At 35.3% G+C, this 27,101-nt stretch overlaps 1 protein-coding gene across 1 annotated transcript in view; it reads right to left on the bottom strand.

The window, feature by feature from the left end:
* Positions 1 to 27,101, bottom strand: part of ELOVL7 (ELOVL fatty acid elongase 7) — a 102,586-nt gene that overhangs the window by 11,025 nt on the left and 64,460 nt on the right. The window contains exons 3-7 of the mRNA XM_077117240.1: positions 21,072 to 21,262; positions 17,665 to 17,745; positions 17,106 to 17,162; positions 15,154 to 15,259; positions 10,503 to 10,639 (exon numbers count right to left, since the gene is read on the bottom strand). Of these exons, the coding sequence (XP_076973355.1) occupies positions 10,503 to 10,639; positions 15,154 to 15,259; positions 17,106 to 17,162; positions 17,665 to 17,745; positions 21,072 to 21,262 (572 nt within the window). The remainder of the gene's footprint in view (positions 1 to 10,502; positions 10,640 to 15,153; positions 15,260 to 17,105; positions 17,163 to 17,664; positions 17,746 to 21,071; positions 21,263 to 27,101) is intronic.

The following is a 27,101-nucleotide window of genomic DNA, read 5'->3' on the forward strand; positions in this document are numbered from 1 at the left end:
GAAAAGTCCAGGACCAGATGGTTTCACATGTGAATTCTATCAAACATTCTAGGAAGAATTAGTATCAGTTCTGCTCAAACTCTTCAAGACAGGTTATTCTTACGCATTAAGTAGATATCACCTTGTTAACCAAGATGTAATAGAAAGGCTGGAGGGAAGTGCCTGAAAATGTAGAGCTGTGTTCCAGTAGCCACGTTTCTTGATGATGACTGTATAATGATATAGCTTTCACAATGTGACTGTGTGATTGTGAAAAACTTGTGTCTGATGCTTCTTTTATCTACCTTGTCAACAGATGAGTAGAATATATGGAATAAAAATAAATAATAGGGGGAACAAATATTAAAATAAATTTAGTTTGAAATGCTAGTGATCAATGAAAGGGAGGGGTAAGGGCTATGGTATGTATAATTTTTTTTCTGTTTTTGTTTTATTTTTCTGTTGTCTTATTATTTCTTTTCTGAATTGATGTGAATGTTCTGGGAAATGATCATGATGATGAATATGCAACTATGTGATGATATTGTGAATTGCTGAGTGTATGTGTTGGGAATGTTTATGTTTCTTTCTTGTAATTTTTTTTAATTAATAAAAAATTAAAAAAAAAACTCTTCAAGACAATTGAAGAGGAAGGAAAGCTACCTAAATCATTCTATGAAGCCAACATCACCCTAATACCGAAGCCAAAAATACTACAGGAAAAGAAAATTACAGACCAATCTCTCTAATGATACAGATGCAAAAATCTTCAGCAAAATACTTGAAAAATAAAATCCAGCAAGCGATCTATGGTGTATACAAATGATGAATATTGTGTGGCTGCAGAAAGGAATGATGTCGTGAGGCATGCAATGATGTGAATGAACCTCGAGGACATTATGTTGAATGAAATAAGTGAGAAACAAAAGGACAGACAGTTTAAGTTCTCACTAATGTGAACTAACTACCATGAGCAAACTTTGAAAGTTAAAGTCGAAAGCATAGGTTATCAGGAGATAGAGAACAGAATTAGGGCAATCAATGTTTAAGGAGGACAGAATGTTCAATAAGGTTGTTTGGAAGTGTTCAGAAATGGAGAGCAGAACACTGTGTGATGGCATACAATACTGTAAGTGTAATGACCAAAGCTGAATATAAGTATGGTTGAAAGAGGAAGGCCAGAGTCGTGTATGTTACCGGAAGGAAAGCTAGAGGATAAAAACTGGGACAATATAACTTAGCAGAACCTAGAGGGGGGCAGTGATGGTGGATAACTGTGTAAATATAAGAAAGCTCTTATATGAACTGGAACAAATGTATGTCACTATAATCAATGTTAATACAGTGGTATATGGGGGGAAATACAATGAATGTAAACTAGGGTCTATAGAAAACAGTAACATTGTAATATTTTGACATTCGTGGTAGCAAAGGCACTAAACCAAAGCTAAATGTCAATAATAGGGGATATAAGGGATGTGTTTTTTTTCTTCAGAAGAATGTCCTCATATTAACAGTAGTGAACACACAACTAACTATGTGATTATACCAAAAGCCACAGATTATACACTCAGGATGGATTATACACTGTGTGAATGAAACAGTTAAAAAAGAAACCTAAATGCTTATTTTAGCCTTAGCCTAAGTAAGAATATCAAGAAGTCACAGATACAATGTGTTAATTTATGCTTTTTGAATGTCGATTAAAATGTTAAAAGTGTTAAAAAAAAAAAAAGAGTGAAAGGATAGAAAGAAATACACCATGTATGTAGAAACCTAAAGAGAGCTGGGATAGCTATATTAATATCATGTAAAATAGACTTTAAGTAAAAAAAAATGTAGTGAGGGAAATAAGATTATTATATATTGATAAAGAGGTCAACTCAAGAAGATATAACATTATAAATATATAAACACATAATGGCAAATATATGAGGCAAATATTGACAAATTTAAGGGGAAAAATAGAAAACTCTACATTAATAGGAGAATTCAATATATCACTTTCAATAATGGATAGAACATGTAGACAGAGGAACAATAAGGAAATAGAAGACTTGAACAATACTCTAAACCACTATGCCTGCAAGACAGAAACTTCACCTAACAGCAGAAGAATAAACACATTTTCCTCTAGGGCACAGGGATCATTAGCCAGGATAGATTCTATGTTAAGTCACAAGTCTCAATAAATTCAAAATTATTGCAATCATACAATGTATCTACTCTGATCACAGTGGAAGGAAACTAGATATCAATAACAGAGAGAGAATTAGTATATTCACAAATATGTGGAAATCACACGACACATTCTTAAACAGCCAAGGGGTCAAACAAATCTGAAGGAAATTGAGAACTATCTTGAGGCAAATGAAAATGAAAACACAACATAACAAAACTTATGGGATGCAACAAAGGCAGTGTTAGAGGAATAGTTATGGCTCTAAATGTTTGCATTTAAAATGAGAAAAGATCTCTAATTAAACTAAACACAAAGCGAGCAGAAGGACGAAAAAAAACAAAGAGCAGAGAGAAATTAATTAGAGAATTAAAAAAACAATCAAATCAATGAAACCAAAAGTTGCCTCTTTTGACATTTATACAGACTGACAATGAACAAGACAAATGAACTAAATACAGAAATTTAAAGGGGATACTACCGACCCTTTAAAAATATAAAGGATTATAAAAGGATACTATGAGCAACTGTACACCAAATTAGATAACTTAGATGAAATGAACAAATTCCACTATCTACACTGATTCAGGACAAAATAGAAGATCTCAATGGACCAAAAACTTGCAAAGAAATGAATCAGTAATCAAGAAGCTCCCAAAGTTTTCCTAAATCCCAGGACCACATGGCTTCATAGAGGAATTCTACCAAACATTCCAAAAAGAATTAAAATCAATCTTGCTGAAATTCTTCCAAAAATTGAAGAGGGGGAAAACACCTTTACTCATTCAATGAGGCCAACATCACCCTCATACCAAAGTCAGATTAAGATACTACAAGAAAAGAGCATTTCAGACCAATATATGCTATGAATATAGATGCAAAACTCCTCAACCAAATACTAGTAAACAAAATCCAACAGCACATGAAAGGAATTATACACCACGATCAACTGGAATTTATCCCAGGTATGCAAAGATAGTTCCTATTACATTAATTGATAAGGAAATCAATTAATGTAATAGACCACACTAACAGAATGAAGTGAAAAAACCACGTCATCTCACTTGATGCAGAAAAGGCATCTGATAAAATCCAGCACCCCTTCTTGATAAAAACACTAGAAACAGAAGGAAACTTCCTTAACACAATAAAGAGCATATATTAAAAACCCACAGCTAACATCCTATTTATTGGTGAAAGACTGAAAGCTTTCCCTCTACGATCAGGAACACAACAAGAATGCCCACTGTCATCACTGCTGTTCAACAATGTACTGGAAGTTCTTGCCAGAGCAATTAGGCTAGAAAAAGAAACTAATGGCATCCAAGTTGAAAATGAAGAAGTAAAATGTTCCCTAATTTGCAAATGCCATGATCCTATATACAGAAAATCCTGAAAAATCCACAATAAAGCTTCTAATAAATGATTCAGCAAAGTAGCAGTGCACAAGATTGACACCCCCAAATCAGTACGGTTTCTATACATATGCAATGAACAATCAAAAGAAGAAATCAAGAAAAAAAATCCACTTACAATAGCAACTAAAAGAATAAAATATTTAGGAATAAATTTGTGAAGGATGTAAAGGATTTCTACACAAAATGACTATAAAACACATTGCTAAGAGGAATCAGAGAAGCCCTAAATAAATGGAAGGACATTCTGTATTCGTGGTTTGGAAAATTAAATATCACTAAGATGTCAATTCTACACAAAATGATTTACAGATTGAATGTAATCCCAACCAAAATTCTAAAAGCCTACTTTGAAGAATTGGAATGGTCAATCATCAAGTTTATTTGGAAGGGTAAAGGGTGCCAAATAGCCAAAAACATCTTGAAAAGGAAAACAACATTGGAGGACCATACTTCCCAACTTTAAAACATATTACAGGGTGGGCCACAGTGGCTCAGCAGGTAAGAGTGCTTGCCTGCCATGCCCAAGGACCCGGGTTCGATTCCTGATGCCTGCCCATGTAAAAAAAAAAAAAAAAAAAAACATATTACAAATCTACAGTAATCAAAACAGCATGGTACTGGTACAAGGACAAACATATAAAATGATGGAATCAAACTGAAAGTTCAGAAATCAACCTTCATATGCATGACCAACTGATTTTTCACAAGATTTCCAAGTTCACTGAAATGGGAAAGAATAGTCACCTCAAAAAATGGTGTTGAGAAAATTGGATATCCATGTGCAAAAGAAGGAAAGGGTACCTACCCCACCTCACACCTTATACAAAAATCAACTCAAAATGGATCAAAGACCTACATATAAGAGCCAAAAGACCTACATATAAGAGCCAGAACTATAAAACCCCTAGAAGAAAACACTGGGAAACATATTCAGGATCTTGTGTTAGGCAATGGTTTCTTAGACTCTATATAAAAAGTATAAAGAACAAACAAAAACAGATAAACGGGACTTCATCAAAATTAAAACTTAGGTGGATTAAAGGATGCTATCATGAAAGTAAAAAGACCTATCAAATAATGGGAGAAAATATTTGGAAACCACATGTGCAATTAGGGTTTAATAACCAAAATGTATAAAGAAAACCTTCAACCCAACAACAAAAGACAAACAACCCAGTTCAAAACTAGACATCTTTTCAAAGAACATACACAAGTGGCCAGAAAACACATAAAAAGATGCTCAACATTACTAGTCATTAGGGAAATGCAAATCAAAACCACAATGAGATACACCCAGTAGAATTGCTATTATTCAAAAACCTGAAAATAACAAGTGTTGAAAAGAATGTAGAGAAACAGGAACATTCATTCTTTGTTGATGGGAGTGTAAAATGGTATAGCTGCTATGGAAGGTAGTTTGGTGTTCCTCAGAAAGTTAAGTATAGAATTACCACATAACCCATTAATCCCACCTAGGAAAATATCCAAAACAGTTGAAAGCAGGGACTCAGATATCTACATAACAGTGTTCATGCTGACATTATTCACAATTGCCAAAAGAGAAGAATGGATAAATAAAATGTAGCATATACATACAATGGAATATATTCATCTGTAAGAGCAAAGAAGCTCTAATATAAACCACAACATGCATGAACGTTGAAGACATGTTGCATGAAATAAGCCAAACACAAAAGGTGAACATTATAGGACCTCGCTGATATTAAATATTCAGAATTAAGCAAACTCATACAGTTAGGAACTAGAATATAGGTTATCAGGGGCTAGGGTTGGGCTAAGAAATAGGAAATCAAGCTTAAATTGTGGAGTTTTATTTGGGTTGATTGAAAAATTTTGGTAATAGGAAGTGATGATGGTAGTATAACACTGTGAATGTAATTAACAGCACAAAATTATATATTTGAATGTGGTTAAAAGGGAAATTCTCAGTTGTAGATGTTAAGAATAAATTTTAAAAGCCAGCATAGGATTGAACAACAAAAACAGTGAACCCTAATATAACCCATGGAGTACAGTACAGTATTAAAAATGTTGTTTTGTCAATTGTAACAAATGTATCACACTAATACAACAAGTTAATAATAAGATGGTACATAGGAACTTTGTATTTTATGCATGACTTTTCTGTAAGCCTACAACTTTTCTAATAAAAAATATTGTATTAAAAAATACAAAGAAATGTAATATAACCTCTATCCAGATACCCAGATTTACCAACTTTAAACATCTTACTGCATTTGCCATATCATTCTATCTATATCTACCTACCCATCACCTATTGTGTTAGTTAGATTCAGTTGTCAACTTGGCCAGGTGAGCATACCTAGTTTTGTTGCTGCGGACATAAGCCAATGGTACCTGAACCTCATCTGTTGCTAATGACATCTGCAGTCGGCTAGGAGGCGTGTCTACTGCAATGAGTGACATTTTACTTAATTGGCTGGTGCTTAAATGAGAGCGCTCAAGGTAGCACAGCCTAAGCAGCTCAGCATTCCTCATCTCAGCACTTACAGCTCAGCCCAGGCCTTTGGAGATACAGAAAGAAGTCACCCCAGGGAAAGTTGTTGGAACCCAGGAGCCTGGAGAGAAGGCCAGCAGAGACCATCCTGTGCCTTCCACATAAGAAAGAACCTCAGTGGAAAGTTAGCTGCCTTTCCTCTGAAGAACCAACAAAATAAATTCCCTTTTATTAAAAGCCAATCCATCTCTGGTGTGTTGCATTCTGGTAGCTAGCAAACTAGAACACCTATCTTCTCAATATTTGAAAGAAGCTTACAAATATAAGGCTCCTTGGACACTTAATATATCCATAATATGTCCTAAGAACAAAGATATTCACTTATGTAACTACCTTAAGTACAGTTATCAAATACAAGAAATTTAACATTGCCATAAAGTTTACTGTCCATATTCCAATTTTTTCCATATGACTCAATAATGCCTTTGGGGGCATTTTCTTCTCCATTATTAGATACAGTCCAGGATTATGTAATGCATTTAATTTTCATTCTCTCTTTAGTCTCTAATTATTTTAATATTTTAAAATCAATTTTAATGCTGTACCATAGGTATGATTATTCCCCTCATTTTGCAGATATGAATAAATTAAATCTTAGACAGGCTAAGCATGTGTATATCTGGGTATAACCGGCACATCTGAAATAATAATGACCAGCTATCATTTTTCTATATAACTGTTTCCCACATTATTAAAAAGTTTTCACAACATTTAGGTGCATGTTAAGTGAAAAAAAAGCCCAACATATACTTGCATATGCAAAATAATGCAAATTATGTAAAATATACACATATATATGCATGGGAGGAAAAGTTAGAAGAGGAAAAAAATATATATCAGCAATGGTTATCCCTGGGTGATATAATTATGTTTGTCTCTTTGTTTTCTTCACTAGATTTTCAAATCACTCTGCAACGAGCATATATTACAACTTTATAATGAGAATAAAAGTATTTTAAAATAAAGCAAGTAGAATATTTTTATGGCTTTATAGTAATCTAAGCATGAATTAAAATAATTTATTTGACCGTTTCCTTATCATTAATTAATTAGATAATTGATAATTTGGGATACAATTAATAACTCTTCAAGGGCATACTCTGATTTTGATATAGTATTCTTATGGAATAAAATATCAAAACTCACCTGCGAGAACATGTTCTTGAATGTGCTGAATTTTTTTATACCTATTTTTATTGTATATTAGAACATATATACAAAGCAAATAAATAAAAAAGCAATAGTTTTCAAAGCAATCTTCAACAAGTAGTTACAGGACAGAACCCAGAGTTTGTCTTGAGCTACCATATGATCCTCTCATATTATTCCTTCTAGCTACTCCAGAATATAGGAGGCTAGAGGGCTTAAGTACTTTTTTTTTTATCATCACAATTGACTTTTTTCTTTCTTTTTATGTGAAAAATAACATATATACAAAAAAGCTATAAATTTTCAAGCACAGCACCACAATTAGTTGCAGAACATATTTCAGACTTTGACATGGGTTACAAATTCACAATTTTAGGTTTTTGCTTCTAGCTGCTCTAAGATACTGGAGACTAAAGGTGACCGTACCATTTTTGTTTTTTTGTTTCTGCTTATTTTGTCTCACCTTTGATCTTTCCATACCTCTCTTTAGGGTTGTTTGAGCTATGGCAATTCTAAATTTTTGATATTGGAAAGGTCTGTCACTAATATGGGGTAGGGAAATGGAACTATCTATCTAATGTTCTGGAGAGGCTGGGCTAGGTTTCAGGACTTATCTGGACCAGGGACCCATCTGGAGGGTGTAAGTTTCTGGAAAGTTACTCTAGTACCTGGAACCCTTGTGGAATCATATACACTGCCCTAGGTGTTCTTTAGGATTGGCTGGAATGGTCCTGGTTGGGGGTTGGCAGGTTATGAGAGGTAGCAAGGTCTACCTGAAGTTTGCATAAAGAGCAACCTCCAGAGTAACCTCTCGACTCTATTTGAACTCTCTCTGCCACTGATACTTTATTGATTACACTTGTTTCCTCCCAACTGGCCAGGATGTAATTGTTGATCCCATGGTGCCAGGTCTGGATTCATCCCTGGGAGGCATCTTCCATGTCACCAGGGAGACTTTCACCCCTAGATGTAATATCCCATGGAGGGGGGAGGGCAATGATTTCACTTGCAGAGTTAGGCTTAGAGACACTGAGGCCACATCTGAGCAACAACAGTTTCTCCAGAAATAACTCTTAGGCATGTCTATATGTAGTCTAAGCTTCTCCATTACCTACATAAGCTTCACAAGAGTAAGCCTCATGATCAAGGACATGGCCTATTGATTTGGCTGTCCATAAAACTTGACACAGTATCAAACTGTGGACCACTGTCTTCCCACAGGCTTGGAGGTGCTGGGAGAGCGCAGTATCAGGGGCTTCCTTGATGGTAAAGTTTAGTAGTTCCATATACTTTCTTGCCTCCCTCAGGGGACTTTGACAATACTTTTTGATTATCTGCTTAATATATTCTAGGATGTTTCCAGGCATTACAATAATCTATACAGGATTAAAGGACCTCTTTCTTATTCTGTGCTGCCTGTGTTTCAATTGTTCAAATGAGCTACACAGATAGGTTGAATTAGATTATGCACTACAGAAAATTTCAGTTCCACATCAAATAAACCTTTCTTCCATTAGTCTCAAAGAGTATGTGTGGTTCTAAAATATAGACACTGTCTTCCTTACCCCTATGTTCTGAATTACTTTAACCCCAACCTGTTCAGCTTCGTTCCTATCTCTAAATATCAGGTTATGTATATAACAGTCTCTCAGAATCCAGAAATAATTATCACCACTCCAGACTTAATGCATCTGCTCTAAAAGCTTACAATCTAGGCCCCTGTTTTCTTATAAACATTTTCTAAAGGTGACAATACCATTGCCGTTTTTTTGTTTCTGCTTATTTTGTCTCACCAAATATCTCACATGTCCATTCATATCACTGCATGTCCCACAACATTGTTCCTTTTTGTAGCAGCACAACCTTCGTTCATAAGTATACACCATCATTTGCCAATCTTCTTCTCAGTCAGTGCATCGTTCAGCCACCTGCATTCATCAGGCATCACATAGAGGGCCCCAAGTCCACAGTCCATCAACATTCTCAATGTTAGGTAATTTCATTATTTCCAAGAGAAAGAAAACCAATAAACACAACCTCGCCAATAGGAAATCTAAACCTCCTCTTAATTTTTGTCCCTCACCCCATTATTTACCTCTGCTGTTGCTGTGGTAGCACTGATGGTTTCCTTTTGAACATAGCTCATGGAATGCAATAGTAGTTTTCCCACTGTACCCTGAACGTAAACACTCTTTTTTTTTTTCCGGACTTAAATACTCTTTATACAAGAAACATATCTTTGAAGTAATTCTTACAAGAACTTATTCATATTTCTAATGTGAATCAGTGGGACATGTAGGTCTATACAACCCCTTTCAATCTTGTTCATCTTCAATATGGTAATGTTATTTCTAGACCCACAAGAGAATCACCTTCACTCCTATCTATTCCCTTACATTGGGAATGTGCTGAAATTTCATCTAGCAAGCTGTAGGATTTTAATAAAAAGTAAGTCTCAACAGGCTATCTGAACCCAAATTCATACTATCTCTTGTGTGTGTACTAACAGAATATGATACCAACTATAAATCTGGAAATATGAGGATGGCACAATTATTCTTTTAATAAATGGCCATAAAATTTAAAGCAAATCATCATCTTGAACCTACAGCTATTCTTCACGAAAATAAGGCTTATGTCTTAGACTTTTAAGATGAATGTTTAGAAGGTATTTTAGGTCTCAACTGACTGCTTCTGCTCTTTTTAACACTGCTTGCTCGAGGGCAATACTCACATCCATGTAAGACACTGACTGTTGCTAGCATCACTTTACACCTTGGGGCCTCACAACACCTTGTGTTAGTGGGAGAAAAGATAGAACAAACTGGGAGACACACAAGAAGGTTCATAATTCTTTCAAGGTTACATTTCCTGAAGTCCTTTAGATCTAGAAAAAGGAATTTCTAGCTTATAAATTAGTGTGTGCTTACTGAGGTTCATATAACTTTGAGATTATTTTGAACATAAATGCATTTATTTGCTATAAAGGCATAAAATGGTATAAAGATAGCCTCTTGGCTAGCAGAAATGCTTCATTTTTAAAATTACTTTCATTAAAGTTCCTGACAAATTTCAAATAACATAGAAAGGCTAACGACGGCATGCCGCATAGGGGCTAAACATTTCTGTCCCTATTGTTTTGTAAACGTTGTCTATCATTTAGTTAGAATTCTAATTCACTAAGAAAGTGATTCCAGTTTAGTGCCATAGCTGGTTTTAAAGAAAATTCATTACTCACAAGCTGTAATGATGTCAAATATTTTTTCCACCACAAGTACTTCTGGTACGTTGGTCCCAGGGCAGACAGTCCATAGTAGCTGTACATGATTACATGCACAGCTGAATTTAGAAAGGCATGGAACGTTCCCAAACCACCTGGAAAATAAAATAATTATAAAATGGGGTCCTTAAAAATTGGTCCTTAAAATTGAACACATTTCTGTCTGAAGAGAAATTTCAGTATAATTATTTCTTCAATTTTAGTAGGAAGAAAAGCATATAAGAAATATTACACTGTTAACACAGCCATATAACACAGTTATAACCAATTCCAATTATAAGGAGTTGGATAATACATGCATTTAGTAAAGTTTAAGATATAATCTTAGAAAGTAAATTGACATTTTATTATATCTTAACCTTAAGATGGTCATATGATTAGAGTTTACCTTAAAAACTGAAGTTGAGCTATCTTTTAAATATGATATATTGCTAGCTAATAGTAATCAATCTAATTTTTAGGGTAAATAAATATAAAGTCCACAGAGTACATTAATCTTAGGTATACAGTTCGATGATTTTTTTCATATTTATACACCCATGTAGCCATTACTAAAATCAATACATAGAATATTTTAGATACCATGTAAGATTTCCTTGTACCCTTTCCATTAAATATTAGTTTTGCCTGTTTTTGTACGTTATGTAAATGGAATTATTCCAGATGCATTCTCTGTGGCAACCTTAGCCTTCTTGCAATCAACACTGCATTTCTGGGATTCACCCATGTTGGAGTGTATAATTAGTATCTGCTAATTGTTAAACCATCTTTTTACTGCCTACACTTGGTTATTATCAAGTGTGCCTTCCTTTCTTGGTATTCCTCTTTCCTAACAGGCATAGAAGAATCCGAATTTGTCATGCATAGTCTCACTCTGCTTAGTAACATTAATCTGATTTTAAAATTTTCTCCAAAATATTCTAATTTCTTAATAATCTTTAATTCCAGGAAGAAAATAAAATCTCACAAAATTTTCTGATTATGGGAGGAAAAGGGCTGAATTCATATACACTACAAATGATGGAAAGTTTAAAATAAAAAAGTTTAAAATACAGATTTATTACTTCTAATATAACCTTTAAAGGGCAAATGTCATAAAAATTGTTGCATTGTAGAAACCAATTATATTTAATAAGATATATATATATATATATATATATTATTATTTTTTTTACCCTGCAGGGCTGTCAGAGGCCAGGCCCTGCCCTTGAATTCACACAGGCATAATCCTTGGGCCATGGTTTTAATAATTATTTTCAATCAGTCATTCTGGACACATCTAGAAAAACCACTTGTAAAGTACTCTCTTAAAAATGACATACTTTAAGTCATTACTTTTTAGTTGTTTACACATTCTCCCAAAGCCTTAGTCATGCCATATTATAGTTCATAAACTTTTTCCTCCTGATTAGAATAAATCATATTGTAGCTAGTCCCTTCACTATTATACTCTTCAAGTCAGAAGAAACAGCACTAATGAAGCTTATTAACAATTTTTCAACATTTGTTATTTACATTAGGATTAGTCTTCTTTTCCAAAAGAAACGTGAATAGTACATTATAATGGTGTGAAAACACAGTTTGTAGGGTAACTAAAAAATAGAATACTTGCCTATTTCTGACAGGCGTCAAGCTGATAAACCAAGTGGATAAACCAGAGAGCTCTCAAGTCCATTTGTGTCTCACAATTACACACAGGGAGTTCTATTTCACTTTTGATAAGAAACTACATCAGACCCTTTCTCACCAAGCACCTCTTCCATTATTGGGTAGAAGAATGCTCATTTCCATTCAGACATATTCAGGCCCCTGAGGATCCCACAGACAGGGATTTAACAAAGCACTGGTATACAGTGGAGAGTGCTGAGTATGGGTTACTTACCAAAATAAGCTATTCAATAAAATTTATTTGTCTATTTTTTTTAGTTATCACTATTTTCTGATAAGTTATTTTAATAAGTTTGAGTGGCGAGTGCCGAGTATGGGTTACTTATCAAAATAAGCTATTCAATAAAATTTACTTGTCTATTTTCTCTAGTTATCACTATTTTCTGATAGTTATTTTAATAAGTTTGTTCACAGAACAATCACACTTTAATTAGTAATGTTTTTTATATCTTCTTGGAAGGCTTTTCTAATAATGTATTTTCTAAACTTGCTTTCTTCTTTATGATCATAGGTCTGAAAGCACACATCTCAGAATGAATTAGGATTACTTCACTCCTCTGGTTTAGAAAAAAAATAAAGGAACCACCTGGGTAATTATCATAGTTCTCCATTTCTCTTGACAAAAGAATGCATAATTAATACAAAAAGCTGCCACAGAAATATTTTCATCATATACAAAAGGAAAGCTGATTGCTATTATCCCAGAGTGGAGTATAACAAGACAACAGGAAATTAAATGTCAGATAGTGATCAGCTCAAGTTTTGAAAAGAACAGTTTAAGTTCTACAGCTTCAATTTAGGAATGGAAGCCAGGGCTAAATCACAACTCTGAAAATAACCCTGAAGTGTTTGTTGTCATGCCTGGCACTGAATACATAACAGGTACGCTGTAGAAATATTTACTAGAATTCCACATATAAGACTGAATAGAAATGCCAACTCATATCATGGACTTGAGAAGAAATCATTATTTTTAATTAGTTAAATTTTGTAAAGTAGAAGGTAGATTAAGGTGTGGGCAAGGAACCTATTATAAAGTGCTTGATGTCCATAAAGATAAAAACATTTAAAAACTTGAGGTATATCAAATTTAAATTTTCATAATTGTAAACTACTGTTTGTTTTTGAAATGAAAGCTAGATTATCAATAGACTCAAAGATAGAAGTTAGGAAAAGAAATATTCTTTAAATAAAATTTATTTTGTCCATTATAGAATTGACAGGTATTCATTATAGAAAAATTGGAAAATACAGACAAGGATAAAAAAAGGAAAGGGAAATCAGTGTTTGTATCAATATATCCAATTCACCTCTGTTTGTATTTTAGGGTACTGTCTTCTAATCTTTTATTATCTATTCCTGTTTATTTTCAGTGTTGTGATAGTATTCTGGTTTCATGGAAGAAACCTGAATAAAGAAATTAAGGGTGTGAAAACACCTTTTCTAGAGTCCTTTAAAAGTAGAAAAGTCATCTATTTCTGATCATTTAGAAAGCAAGCTGCTTACCCAAGAAGATAAGCCAAATACCTCTCAACATCATGTGTATTTCCCAATTATATGCACACAAGAAATCATAACCATTCCATTGGTGGATGCTTATGTATTATCCAAGTTTTTCACCAACATGAATAAGGTGTCAATGAATAACACCAAAGAAAGGACTGAAAGGCACATGGCCTGTGAGAGGAAACAAAAGTATAGAGAAGAGGGATAAGTAAAATAATGGAGATTAAATAATATAGCTACCCTAGATTTGTAAAATGGACACAGATAACACTATCTTGTTATAAGGTAAGGTCAATTTTTATATTAACATACACTATAAGAAAAAAGCAGCTTTGGTTATTTAAAGAAAATCTTGAACAGATACATGCCAGTTTGGGGCAAGAGATATTTTACATACTGGGAAACAGTATTTGTTGGCCATGAGATGGGTAGCCCTTTGCCCACATTTCACAGCCCCTATGGCTCCTCTGAATTCTGGCATCTTCTTCCTGCCACTGGCTTATCCACATCCTCTCATGCCCTCAGACACATAGATTTTTCCCTCATGCCTGGAGAGTCTAGAACTCAAATATGAGTTCCTCAAAGGTTCCTCTTTTCTTTTAGTCTAGGAGAGTAAGACTGCCAAATAGAGTGAGTTATGCACAGAAATGTTAAAGCATGCTAACTAGCACATTGTCTAACATGGACTACAGGCCTACTTGAAGACTTCTTAAATTTAAGAAACTAGCATAAATAAATTCCCAACGAACTTGTGCTAATAAGGTAAGAAAATGCCCTTGAAGACATCACTTATTTAAAAGTTTATGATAGGGTAAAATGACTTAACTTCCTGTTTTTCCAATTCTAGATGTTCAGAAGCATAAAAACAAAACCAACTAAATAAAAGAGTCCATTTTCCAAGTGTTTGATTTCAACTATTTTTCAATATCAAAACAATTTTTAATATGGTATGATGCTTAAAGAAGTTGGCACAAGTGCAACTTGACAGATCGTAAAAGCCTGTTAGTGGTGAATGTCAGTTTTTGAAATTTGAAAACAAAGAAGGCATGGAATTAGAGGTAAACATATTAACTTCCTGGAAAAGTACAAGAGTTATCTAACAATAGTCCTATAAGGCTTTTACCATTTTATTTGTTTATTTATTATTTATCTTTTAAAAATTAAAGACGTTTAATAGAACTCTACGGGAAAAGAATAAAATTTAAACAAAACAATGAAAAGAATGTGTAGAAGACTATGTCCAAAAGTCATGCACCCCTGAAGCATACGGGGGAAACTGGTTAAGCTTCAGGTTAATTAATGAAAGAAGTTTGATGAAAGCGGCGCTCTGATTTTTCGAGTTTCTTTTAAATCACATTTAAGGATATAATCTGTGTTTACAGCATAAAGAAATGTTATTATTTTCAACACATGATCCCAATTCACCCTTAGCTACCTGCAGCAAATTTGACTCCAAACCACCAGGTCCACGGCATGATGGTATGATGGAAGACGTGCAGGAAAGTAACTTGGCTATCTTTCTTACGCAGAACAAAAAAGATCTGAAATAATTTAAAGAAAATCGAGTTCATAGGCAGTCATGCAATAATTTATCGAGTATTACATAAAATACTGGTAAAGTACAAACTATTTCCTATCATCATTGGCTTTGGAAGTGCTGACTCATGGAATGCTCATCGAAGCGGCTGACCCACCAAGGGGCAGTTCAAAATATTCAGTGGATTTTGAAGTATGTAGGAAAGCAGAGAACTCTTAGTTCTCAGGCCTGATATTATTCTACATTATTTGGAAACAGGATGGAAAAGAAAGTATAGCTGTCTAAACAAAGGAGACTAGGAAGGCTTTTGAGGGGATATATTCAAAAGCAAAATTCAGAATATCAGTGACTACCTAGACTTCTAAACCCAGTACTAAATATAGTAGCACAAAGAATAGTTATTAACAAGACTATCTGAGAAATTTGGTTTAGGAAAGGACACAGGAGACAGCAACAGTTTCCTTATGGGAGCAAGAATTGAAAACATGCAAACAAACAATGAACTAACATTCATTTGCTTATGCACATGGAAGAAAGTAGCATGGTGCAACAGAAAAGGCCATAAACTAGCAATCCTAGTCCCAGCCAGTAGTAGCATTCCTCTGGGTAAATCATTTAATTCTTGGGTTCCCCTCACCCCTTTTTTTTTTTCCAAATTAAGGGCTAGATTGACAGTTCTCAACCCTGACAGTATATTACAATGTCCAGGAAATGTCTACTCCAGAACCAGACCATGTGGTACCAAATCTCTTGGGTAAGACTAGTTTTAAACGCAGTTAATTTTACTGTGTCAATTTACTGGGGCCTGTAAACCAGTAGACTACAGCAAGTTTTTTCACCCTGGACCAAGCAACATTAGCATCACCTGGGAGCTTGCTAGAAATGCAAATTATTGTGCCCCAACCAAGACCTACTGAATCAGAAAATCTGCAGCTGGGGCCCAGAAATCTGCATTCAAAGAAGCCCTCCAGGTGATTCTGATGCATGCTAAAGTTTGAGAAGACTAGACCCCAATGCTCACTCAAGTCCCTTCTAATTCTAACCTGCGGTTCGACAACTGGAGGGTGAAACCTGTTGAGACTTGGCTATAAGAAATTTAGCGGTTTTCATTCTGAAGAGAGAAGATACTTATCTCAGTGTCAGACCCAGAACTACTTCCAGATACATGGCTCCACATGCCATAGATAGACAATAAAGATCCAGCTTTCCTAAGGTGCTTTGGAAACATAGGTGTAGGACTTTCTCCTCTCACCACAAACCCCAATCCCTAGCATTTGCTTCTCCCAAGGCCCAGCCACCAAGTTCAAAGTTAATCCTCACCAGGTCTTAAGCAGGGAGAGAGAGGGCCCATTAAGCATGGGTTTCAGAAAGGAAGATGGAAGATAGTTGCAATGTAATCAAAATTACTGATACCCCAGTGGTAACTTAACATCCTAGTGTGTATGCCAAGTTTTTATGACTTTTGAAGCATTTATACTCTTAAAGGAGTATGGATGAAAGGGTGCTTTGGTATAAAGGACCATGTTTTTTGCTTCCTGAACTTGCTTTACAAAGTAACCATCTTCTATCCACATAAAGATGAAATGCAGCTTTGTAGAGTATTTGACAGTTACATGCTTATCTTAATCACAAGGCAGATATAGAAAAAATCCTTTTGGAGTTTGAAAAATACTGAAAAAATAAGGTTATCCTATCTATTCTGTGAAATTACGATAATAAAAGGTAAAAGATAATAGTAGGTCTGCCTGAGGAGGAGAGAAAACCAAAGTTATCAGACAACTGAATTATAGCAGTTTATTGCTTTCACTGAAACATCAAATATTTACCAAATGTGATGAACACATACTCACAGTATCTAATAGCTCAATAAATTTGGATAAGTAATAAAGCCAGCAGGTGCGTGCCATCTGCAGAAACACATAGATATGAATTCTTTGTTAAATTCAAGAAATTAAAAAGGACTAATTTTCATTTGAAAGAAAACTCCCCACCAGACTTTCTTTAATTCTTTCTTATAATTTTTAGATATTTAACACTAGATATAATTTGATAGCAGAGTCATTTACTCATTCCAAATTTATATCCAGTGTAGGAAATAGACTCTTAAAAAAGTTATTTACTCTCAATAATGAAAAGGACAAGCAAAATGATTTCACTGTTGAAATTGATAAAATATTTAAAGAGAACTGGCAACAATATTTTTCAAGCTCTTCCAAAAAATAGAGTAGGAGAAATAATTGAAATGTGTCATATCTATACAATGGAATAGATTCAAATAGAAATATAATCATGGTACACGCTACAACAATGTACAAATAAAAACATGCTAATTAAAGAAGCCAGATTATTAAAAAAAAAAAGTTATTTAAATTGACTTTGAGTTACAAGTTTTTCCAAAGAGAAACTTACTCTCAAAGCTGCAGGTGACCGTGAATAATCAACAATTTCACATTGAAATGAATAACCTGTACCCCAGCCAGACATCACAAACTGCAAGAGAGCACATACATATTAAAGAAGGAAGTGTTTGCTCAATAGCGAAAACAAAGGTAGTTTTGATTATGTCGGTTCTTTACATAATCTCAGTTGAATCAGCAATAACTGTGTAGAGAGAAAGACACACTCAATCCACGAGTGAGCTTGATAACACAGCAACAAGAATTTCCAAAAATCACAAACCCATACATTACATATATAATCTGTGTTCTGAATAAATTGTCCATATCTTGTGATGACTATTCTAAAATAGAGTAAAGAACAAAACATTGGGACTACTTTGCTGGTAGGCGGTTTTTCGTATTTACATGTGTATATGAATGTGTGGGTGTGTTTGCAGACACTCAAGAGAATAACATGGTCTGAATTCAGTCTGTTCTGCTATTTCCAATCTTTTCAATCAGTAAATAAATAAATGGTCATTCATAATCAAGATTGACCAAATCCAGTACTCAGGTCCCAGTTTTGTTTTGGATTCACATGACAAGTAAGAAGAAAAGTCTCTCTTAACAAGGCAGGGTACTCTGGCAGCCTTAATTCCAACACACCCACGACGTGACCTTAAGGTAGTGTGGGAAGAATAACCCTATTATTGTCAATCCGGCTCAACTGTAACTCAGAGATGATTTCAACATTCTTTCCATTGGATGGTGGGAAGATCTTTTTAAACAATATCTGAAAATGAAGAGCCAGGAGCTCCAATTTTAAGTTAATGCCTATATTCAATGTTTTCGTTAATCTAGGATGCTAAAATGAGCAGATTCTTCTCTTCCGTCATCCTATTCGCATAAGTGCCGGCATCTTTCGTAGAATGTTTTCTTCCTGAGTATAATGGCTATATCATTTTCTTCCACGGAAGCAAAACTTCAAATTATTTTTAATTACTATTAAAGCTAAAATTACGACTTTACCATAAATTAACTTCTAAAACTAAGGCTTTATGAAGTATATTCTGAGTATCTGAATATGGAAAAGAAACAAGAGAGAACAAATAAAAATATGGTATTTTAAAACACACTGTCCTTTTCTGATTAGTTCCTAGCTTGATTCAAAAGATAATTTAATTATACTGCTAAGTTGCTAAATTATGAAATCTTGAAAAATTAAGAGTCCGAGAAGTATGATAAATATATTTCATGGGTGAGAAAAATACCTTACAAAACAAGCCAATAAAATTTCTCAAGTGAATAAGGGAATATAGCACAGAAATAGCTAATTCTGTTTTACAAAATCCCAATTTGTTAGTGTCTTCATACTCTTTTCTGACTGGTACAACTAACAGTTAAAGTCCAGGAACTATTAATTTAAACTACTATGAATAATTCCCTACCTAACCCTACCACAAGCAAGCACTGCATTGAAAGGAGACGTTGTGTGATGTCATGTAACTTGGTCTCTCTTTTTAGTGTCTGACTGGAGGAAAGTAACTAGCAGGTTCAGACACTAAAGTCAGGCGTGTGTGTTCTCTTGGTCTGACGTGCCTCCCCAGCACCTTGTTTGTATTTGGTTTCACATTCCTAATGGAAGTTTTCACTCTGTGTACCAGATGAAATCATACTCTACACTATAAATCATGTGCTCAGGTGAGTCCTGAAAAGGACATGCTGCTTGGTTGTCAACAAATTGTTTAAAAAATATATGGAACAGGGTGGGCCACAATGGCTCAGCAGGCAGGGTTCTCGCCTGCCATGCCAGAGGACCCGGGTTCAATTCCCAGTGCCTGCCCATGTCAAAAAAAAAAAAAATATATATATATATATGGGACTTATTGCCTTCCTGCTATTTTGTTTAAGAACATTCCAACAACCCATGGAGCTTTTGACACATATGTCTATCTTTCAGGCTAACAATAAGAAAGAATCATAATTTACATTTGACAGGTAACAAACCTTGAAACTGGCATATGAGTAACTCAGGTATTAGTGATTAATGAGAGATAGAAACCATCTTAAATTCAGGTATTTTCAAGCCTTCTTTTTATCTGTAATGGCTAATGCATGAACTCAAATTGACTGGTTGTAACTGGGCTCCTTCCAAGCCTGAGAAATATATTTGGCAATATCACAATCAATGACACAATCAGACACGGAACCTAAGAATATTTGAGCATGAAGGGACTTGAGAGACAAATGGTTCCATCGTGACTTTATAAGGTAAAGCGACTTGCTCAAAATTAGGCAACTAGTTAGTAGCAGCATCAGGATTAACCAGTTCCTGTCTCCTGACTTCCAGGTGTGTTCTTAACACTAAACTGTCATATGCTACATCATATCTCTGGTGACACACTAAGAGGATGTGTTTTCTCTGTTCCCCACCCCTACCATTCTTTCCCTTTAAGTTGCTCACACTCCAGAAGGGATAGTAAGAGTGGCCTATGAGTTAAGCTTGGAAATAAAGTAGAAGAAATAGAAGGTAGAAAAGTGAGTCCAGACCTCAGAATGCCTGTGAGAAATAAGGTCAAACTAGATTAAAGGTGACCCGATCAGGTGGATTAGTAGCAGGATCCAGGTTGAAAGGGAGAGGTGGTGGGGTCAAGAGAGGCCAGAGGGGCTTTTGGGATCTGAGCGAGCCCCAGTTTTGAGTAAGCACAAGCTGTGCAGTAGAAGAAGTAAATAAGGAGTAGAGGATGGCGAAGCCTGCTGGTATTGAAAAAGAATCATGAAATCCCAGAAAAACCTGTATGTGAGGGTGGCTGAGGCATGTTAATAATAGCAAAGAGGGAGAAGATTCATGCATTTGCTTTGGGGCCCTAGATGATTCCTATTCTCCTTAATTGCCAATAAAGGATAAGCCTCCTCACTTACTGCTCCCCTCAAAACCTAGTTAAACCAGACAAGAACAGTGCACCATCTTATAGCTCATGGGAGCATGCAGAAACCAAAGGGGCTATCATAATGATGGTAACTCAATATGGAGGCAGAATGAGCGGTGATGTGAGACAGACCTGGGTTCAAATATCAGTCTTCTACTTACCAGCTATATCATTTTGCATAAGTTACTTAATGTCTCCAAGTAGCAGTTTCCTCAAAATTACCATTTATAAATTCAGCCAATCTTTGTAAGATTATCTATGTGCCAGTACTTGGACAAGATGTCAATCTTTCTCACTAATTGTGAGGTGTACTATATGGAAATTCTTTAAATAATTCATTATTTGGTCTATACATAACTTTTTTTAGGTAAATAGCTGATCTAGTGAGCTCAACTTCTCAAGTTCCTTAAATCTCAAAGTTACCCTTGCAGTCATAAGAAGAAACATAATGACAGATAAACAGGAAAACTCACAAAATTTTCCCACTAGGAATACTGAAAACACTTGCCTCATAACACATATACACAGAAAGGAGTACTATAAAAAAATTGTATGTTATCATTATTTTCTTGAGTTCAAAGGGCTTTCGATTCTCCATGAGCTTTGGTCCCACAGAAGTGACAAAATAGACATAGAGTCCCAGGATGATGGTTTGTGGCAGAGGTGAGGACATGAGGAGCCAGTCTTCAACTCTTGGATCTAAGAGAAAAACAAGATGTAAATGCATATGCACTTAGCTAAGAAATAGCCAACAGCAACTAATATTTTTTACACAAGCACCTAGATCCTAGCTTTGACAGTGGACTATTTGGGCAGCGTCTCTGGGCAGAGTGCAGGGATATCAGGCATATTGAAGCATGCTGGGACTTGACACAGCAGGGCTGTTACCACCAGTAGGCTTCAAAGGGCAAGGTGATATGTGGGATATGACTCTCAGGGATGTAAGTCTCTTTGTTAACATGGGATAGGACTCCCAGGGATGAGCCTGGTCCCAGTATTATGGGATTGAGAAAGCCTTCTTGACCAAAAGGGAAAAAGAAATGAAACAAAATAAAGTTTCAGTGGCTAAGAGATTTCAAATAAAGTCAAGAGGTTATTCTGGAGGTTATTCTTATGCATTATATAGATGATCCTTTTTAGTTTCTAATGTAGTAGAATAGCTAGAAGGAAATACGTGAAACTGTTGGTATGTAATCCAGTAGCCTATATTCTTGATGATGACTGTATAATTATACAGCTGTTATGATATCACAGTATCATTGTGAAAACCTTGTGAATGACACTCCCTTTATCCAGTGTATGGGCAGATGAGTTAGAAAGACAATTAAGTAAATAAATAAAAGGAGGAATGAAGGGTGTGGGATGTTTTGGGTATTCTTTTTCATTTTTATTTCTTTGTAGTAATGAAAATGTTTCAAAATTGATTGTGATGAATGCACAACTCTATGATGATACTGTAAAGTACTGATGATATACTTTGGATGATTATATGGTATATGAATAAATCTTAATAAAATTTTATTTTAAAAAACAGGGTGGGGGGTAAGGGGAAGTAGTATTTATCAGAATGCAGAAGGAAAGAATCATGTGGAGAAGCCCTACTTTAGAGGAGCTTGGATCTTTTGTTGAGGGATTCAGCTAGCTCAAGACAATTCTGCAAGTAAGGGCCAGGGAAACAGATACCCTAACTCACCTTCTTCCCTCTCTCAAATCTCTTAAGGCTGTCCATTGGCTGATTCCAATGAAACACCAGAGGGCAAGGGAGATAGCCCATGGATGTAGGATGTAGTCTCTGGGAGCCAGCATAAGATAAAGGATGGATTTGGAGGAGCAAAAAGGACTTCTAGTAAATCCAACCATTCATCTATAGCCACCATTAACATTTTAGAGTTTTTCCAACAAGATTTTCTTTTATATATAAAAATGTATTTGCTTCTTAATTCTCTTCTTTTGTTAACAAGACTGGGATAGTTCCATATACACAGTATTACAGAATTGTAGAGCTGAAAGGGACTTAAGCATCATCCATAAATCCAAAATGTGGGTTCTAGATGTCCAAAATGTTGGCTACCCAACATGAGACTCTGGGCAAAAGTAGAAGTATTTACCTCAAAATGTTGATACAGAAATTCACCTGATCACTGCCAATGCCCAGCCTCCAGAGTCCAATTAAAAACAGCAACTTAATGTGAAATATGATTAATTCGGTAATTTTAAGTACTTCAGGTGTAATTTGACTAAATTGTACATGAAGTTAGAGCATTATGAAGGAAAATAAGTATAGACAAGCTTCCAGGTGCATCTGACTCAAAATCCAGCATGGATGGACATCAGTATGCTAAATACCATCACTTTTATAAATTCGAAAAAGAGGGGAATACAGTCTATGCTCATTTCAACTGTCATCATTTACAGTCGCCAATTACTAAAAATTTTTGAAAACCCCTTTGTGACTGACTTTACACCCAATGCAAAAATTTCTTTAATAGAACTCCATGATAAATGGCTCACTTGTCGATTTTAGTGCTAGAGAGCTCATATTTGACAAACTAATGTATTAGGATATGGCTTTAGCTATTAAAAATGATTTATTCTGTATTCACATGGGTCTTACTCAAATATACTAACAGATGTCCTGTCTCAAAAAAACAATAGTGTCAACAGTCAGCTCTACTTCAGACCCCAAGATATTTAAGAATTTAATATACAATAAAGGAAAGCCCACAATCAGGCAGGGAGGGAAGAGGTTATTCAAAAAAGGTTGACAGGAAAACTGACTAGTCAGAAGGAAAATAAATTTGTTCCTTACCTCATACCCTATGCAAACTGTCCCAAGCTATGTAATGGAAGCAAGATATTTAAAGATTTTGCACAAAAAGGGAGGAAAGAAGAGGGTCTACTGGGAATACTGGGTTAAACAAACAGATTTCTTTTATAGACATTAAGATGAACGCCCAGATTTTTTGTTTGGTTAACTATACCCCTCACTGAGACTGGGAACACAGAAGAAGGGGCAAGGTGGGTCAGGAAGAGATGACTTATATTTTAGAATATCTTACATTTGGGATAACTGAAAAACATTCCTGTGGAGATTCCCACAGGCACCGGGATATATGGGTCTGAAATTGAGATCAGGGCCAGAGATGTAGATTTGGGAGTCATCAATAAATAAATGACGAATTACAAAGGTCATGAGATTGGCTTCAGAAAAGTGGGTAGAGCAAGGAGAGTAAATGTCTAAGGTCAGAATTTCAGGGACTCCACATTTAAAGGATGAGTGGCAGAAGAAAAAACTGTAAAGACAGAATGAGCAGCTGGAGGGAGAAGGAAAACCACAAGAGTGAGACATCCTGAAGTCAAGGGGAAAGTGAATTTTTGGAAAGAGACAAGGTATCGAACATGGCAGAGAAGGCAAATAAGATGTGGACTGAAAAGTATCACTAGATTTAACAAAAGGAAGTAGTTGATCTTCTTGGCAAAGAGTGACTTTAGAGAAGTATCATGCACAAAAGAGAAATTCAATGTTTGCTGACAAACATTCTTAAAAATGCAAAATTCACAAAATTTTCTCATTTTAAGATGTTTCACGGTTTGAAAGAAGGAAAAGCCTTGAGTGAAATCAACTACTTGGTTACATATCACTGAAGTCTTATTGGCTCGATTATCCTCCTTTAACAATGGCATGTTTCCTTGGACGGTGTTTGCCACATGCAGCTTAAATGGCCACCAGGAGACTTAGCAACAGGCCCATACTCCACAAGAGAAGTCTCAGTAAATAAAAGCGGTCACACAGAACTGGGGACATGGGAAAGAATCAGAATTGACCAAACACATGTGTCTTCTACCAGTGAGTAATACAAACCTTAAATACATGCACATTATAAACCATATTAATTATGTCTGGTTTTTATGCTTAATGAAATAAAGACTTAAAACCAGTATCGAAGAGACCTCTGGAACAATATTAACACTATTACTTTTGGTTGGTGAGAGTATAGGTGATTTTCATTTTTTTTTTCTTTATAAGCAATTTCAAATGTTTCTGTTACTAACAGATGTCATGAGTATGTTAAGTGTCAGTAAATTAATTCCTGAATTAGAAATACCTTTTTACTTTATTCTTTCATTGATTCAATGGAGAGAAAAGAATCAAATGATAACATCTTTCTTTTCTTTCTCTGGTAGCAACAGAAAGAGACCAAGCCAGGAAGAGCATGCTGGGCTGGCTTAGGAAGCAGAAAAAAATAAAAAATAAATATTTTTTTCCTGCAATTTATCACTGTCAGCACATACCTTTTCCTAAAATCCTGTGCATGACTCTCAAGTTCTATTGATTAAAAAATCGTATCTTTTGAGAAATGATGGTTACTTTAATTGCACATTATTTTCCAAGCAAGAAAATAAAACAAAGTAGCAAGATTTTTATCCTGTTTCAGCAAACTCCAGAGTATGACCAGGGTTCTAATTCTGGTCTAAAAATGTGACCTTGGGCAATTTTACTTAACTTCTCCATGCTCAGTTTCCTCATCTGTGAATTGGGCATAAAACAGTACCACCTCATAGAAGATTTACTGAGTTGTTATATCAAAAGTGCCCAGCATAACCTAAGGGCTCCATCAGCATTCCTACAGTTATTCCAGCAGATCTCAACTCTGACAGCACCTCAGAATCACTTCTGGAATATTTAAAAATCACATGACAAAAAACGGACCCTGGTCCAACTGAACCAGAATTGTAGGACACGAGTCCCAGGCATCCGCCTTATAAAAAGTTGCCTAAGTGACCATGATGAACTATCAGAGTTAAGAACCAGGAGCTCTGCGTGTGACCAAGTTTCCTTCACTTACATTCAGGGCCACCGTGTCCCTCTACTACGTGCTCTGCGATAGTCTCTTACATGGTATCTCTGCCTCCTGACCCAATCTGCTACATCCCATCTTCTATACAACTACCACATTCACTTTCTAAAAATAAAGCTCTGCTCAGATTATCCCCCAGCTTCAATGAGCTCTCCCTTACTGAATAAGTAAAATGCAAATCTTTACTATGATGTCCATAACTCTTGGTTTCTTCACATTTCCTGCCTTCTCCCTCATCAGCAGCTTTACCTTTGAATAGGGAGTTCACGTTCATGTTAGGTACTGAGCTCCCCACCATGAGAAGTCAACAAGTCAGGTGTGCAGGATGACTTGCTGTAAAGGGGAATGCTAAATGACTTTTAAAGTTAATTCTGACTCAGTCTATGATTCCACCAATTAAATTACATGCAGGAGTTCCACCAATTAAATTACACGCAGGGGTGAGGTGAGCACTTTCCCCAGAGACAAAAGGTTGATAAAGGAAGTATTTTCCCCTAACTATAGTTCATGCACCCTCCTACTTGGCATCAGAGTTCAATTTAAGTGTCATAAGTAGAGCCAAGATAAGAGCAAAGGATGGGAAAGCAGGAAGACTTCCAATGATTACCAAATTTTTGGCTTATTACTAACCTAATTTGTCTAAGAGCATTCCAGAGAGAGTACAGAAAAAGTACAAGTGCCACATGCATAGAATATTAATGAGCTTTTCCACCAACTACTTGTAAGAGAGTGCTCTTTTCTTAAGCAGCATGTACTAGCTCAAAGAGTACACCCTTTAAAATTCCAAGCACCAATAAGTTGAAGAATCTGGAAGGAAATGTAAACATGCACTTCCAGTACTTTGTAAAGTACTAAAGGTTCACAATAGCAAACAATCTTACTCATATTCTATCATACTACAAAAAACAACGTCTAAAAAAAGTCATTATTGCCATCAAATATAAGGAAAGTTGATTTTTTTTTTTTTTAGGAAAGTTGATTTTTAAGCATTAAAAACTTTTTCTTTCTTCTGTAGTGCAAAATGACATTGTTTTCAATCTGACACTTCATATTTAAGACTCTAACAAATCCTTTTTATAGGTTAAATATTTATTAAATAATTTTATAATTCTGTAACTGTGAAATTTTCCACATGAAATAACTATGCATGATCCCCACTTCTCAAGCAATCAGAAAAACCAATGAATATTAGTAAGTTTCCCCCAAGACCTCTTAGGATTAGGGCCAAAGCCAAAAATCCACTTGAAATTCTTGACCTTTGATCATGGGTTCAAAACTTGCCAGCGTAAGCAAAGTAAAACTAGACTACAATGGCCAGAAATGATTTCTAATGGCTCTTAGAGATCAATACCACACTAAGTAAAAGGAAAAACCTTTCCAGTTATACCTGACCGTGTTCTCATAAAGCTGCACGTCTCAGCACAAAACATTTTAACCCTTCCAGACCCTGGCAGGAAAAAGAAAGCAATGCAAAGAAACTTCTTTTTTAAAAGTGATATGCTACGTTAAAATTATTTTAAAGTAACCCCCCTCCATCTATCATCTGTAAAAATCACCACCACCATTGCTGTTGGAATACTTCCCAATTAACAGAGCACTTTCCTACATATTATCCAATAGCTGGTAGGTACTGTTCTCATCTGTTTTGCTAATGAAGAAACTAAGATTCACAGATGATA

This window comes from Tamandua tetradactyla, chromosome 9 (genome assembly GCF_023851605.1).
Source record: "Tamandua tetradactyla isolate mTamTet1 chromosome 9, mTamTet1.pri, whole genome shotgun sequence".
Lineage (NCBI taxonomy): Eukaryota > Metazoa > Chordata > Mammalia > Pilosa > Myrmecophagidae > Tamandua > Tamandua tetradactyla.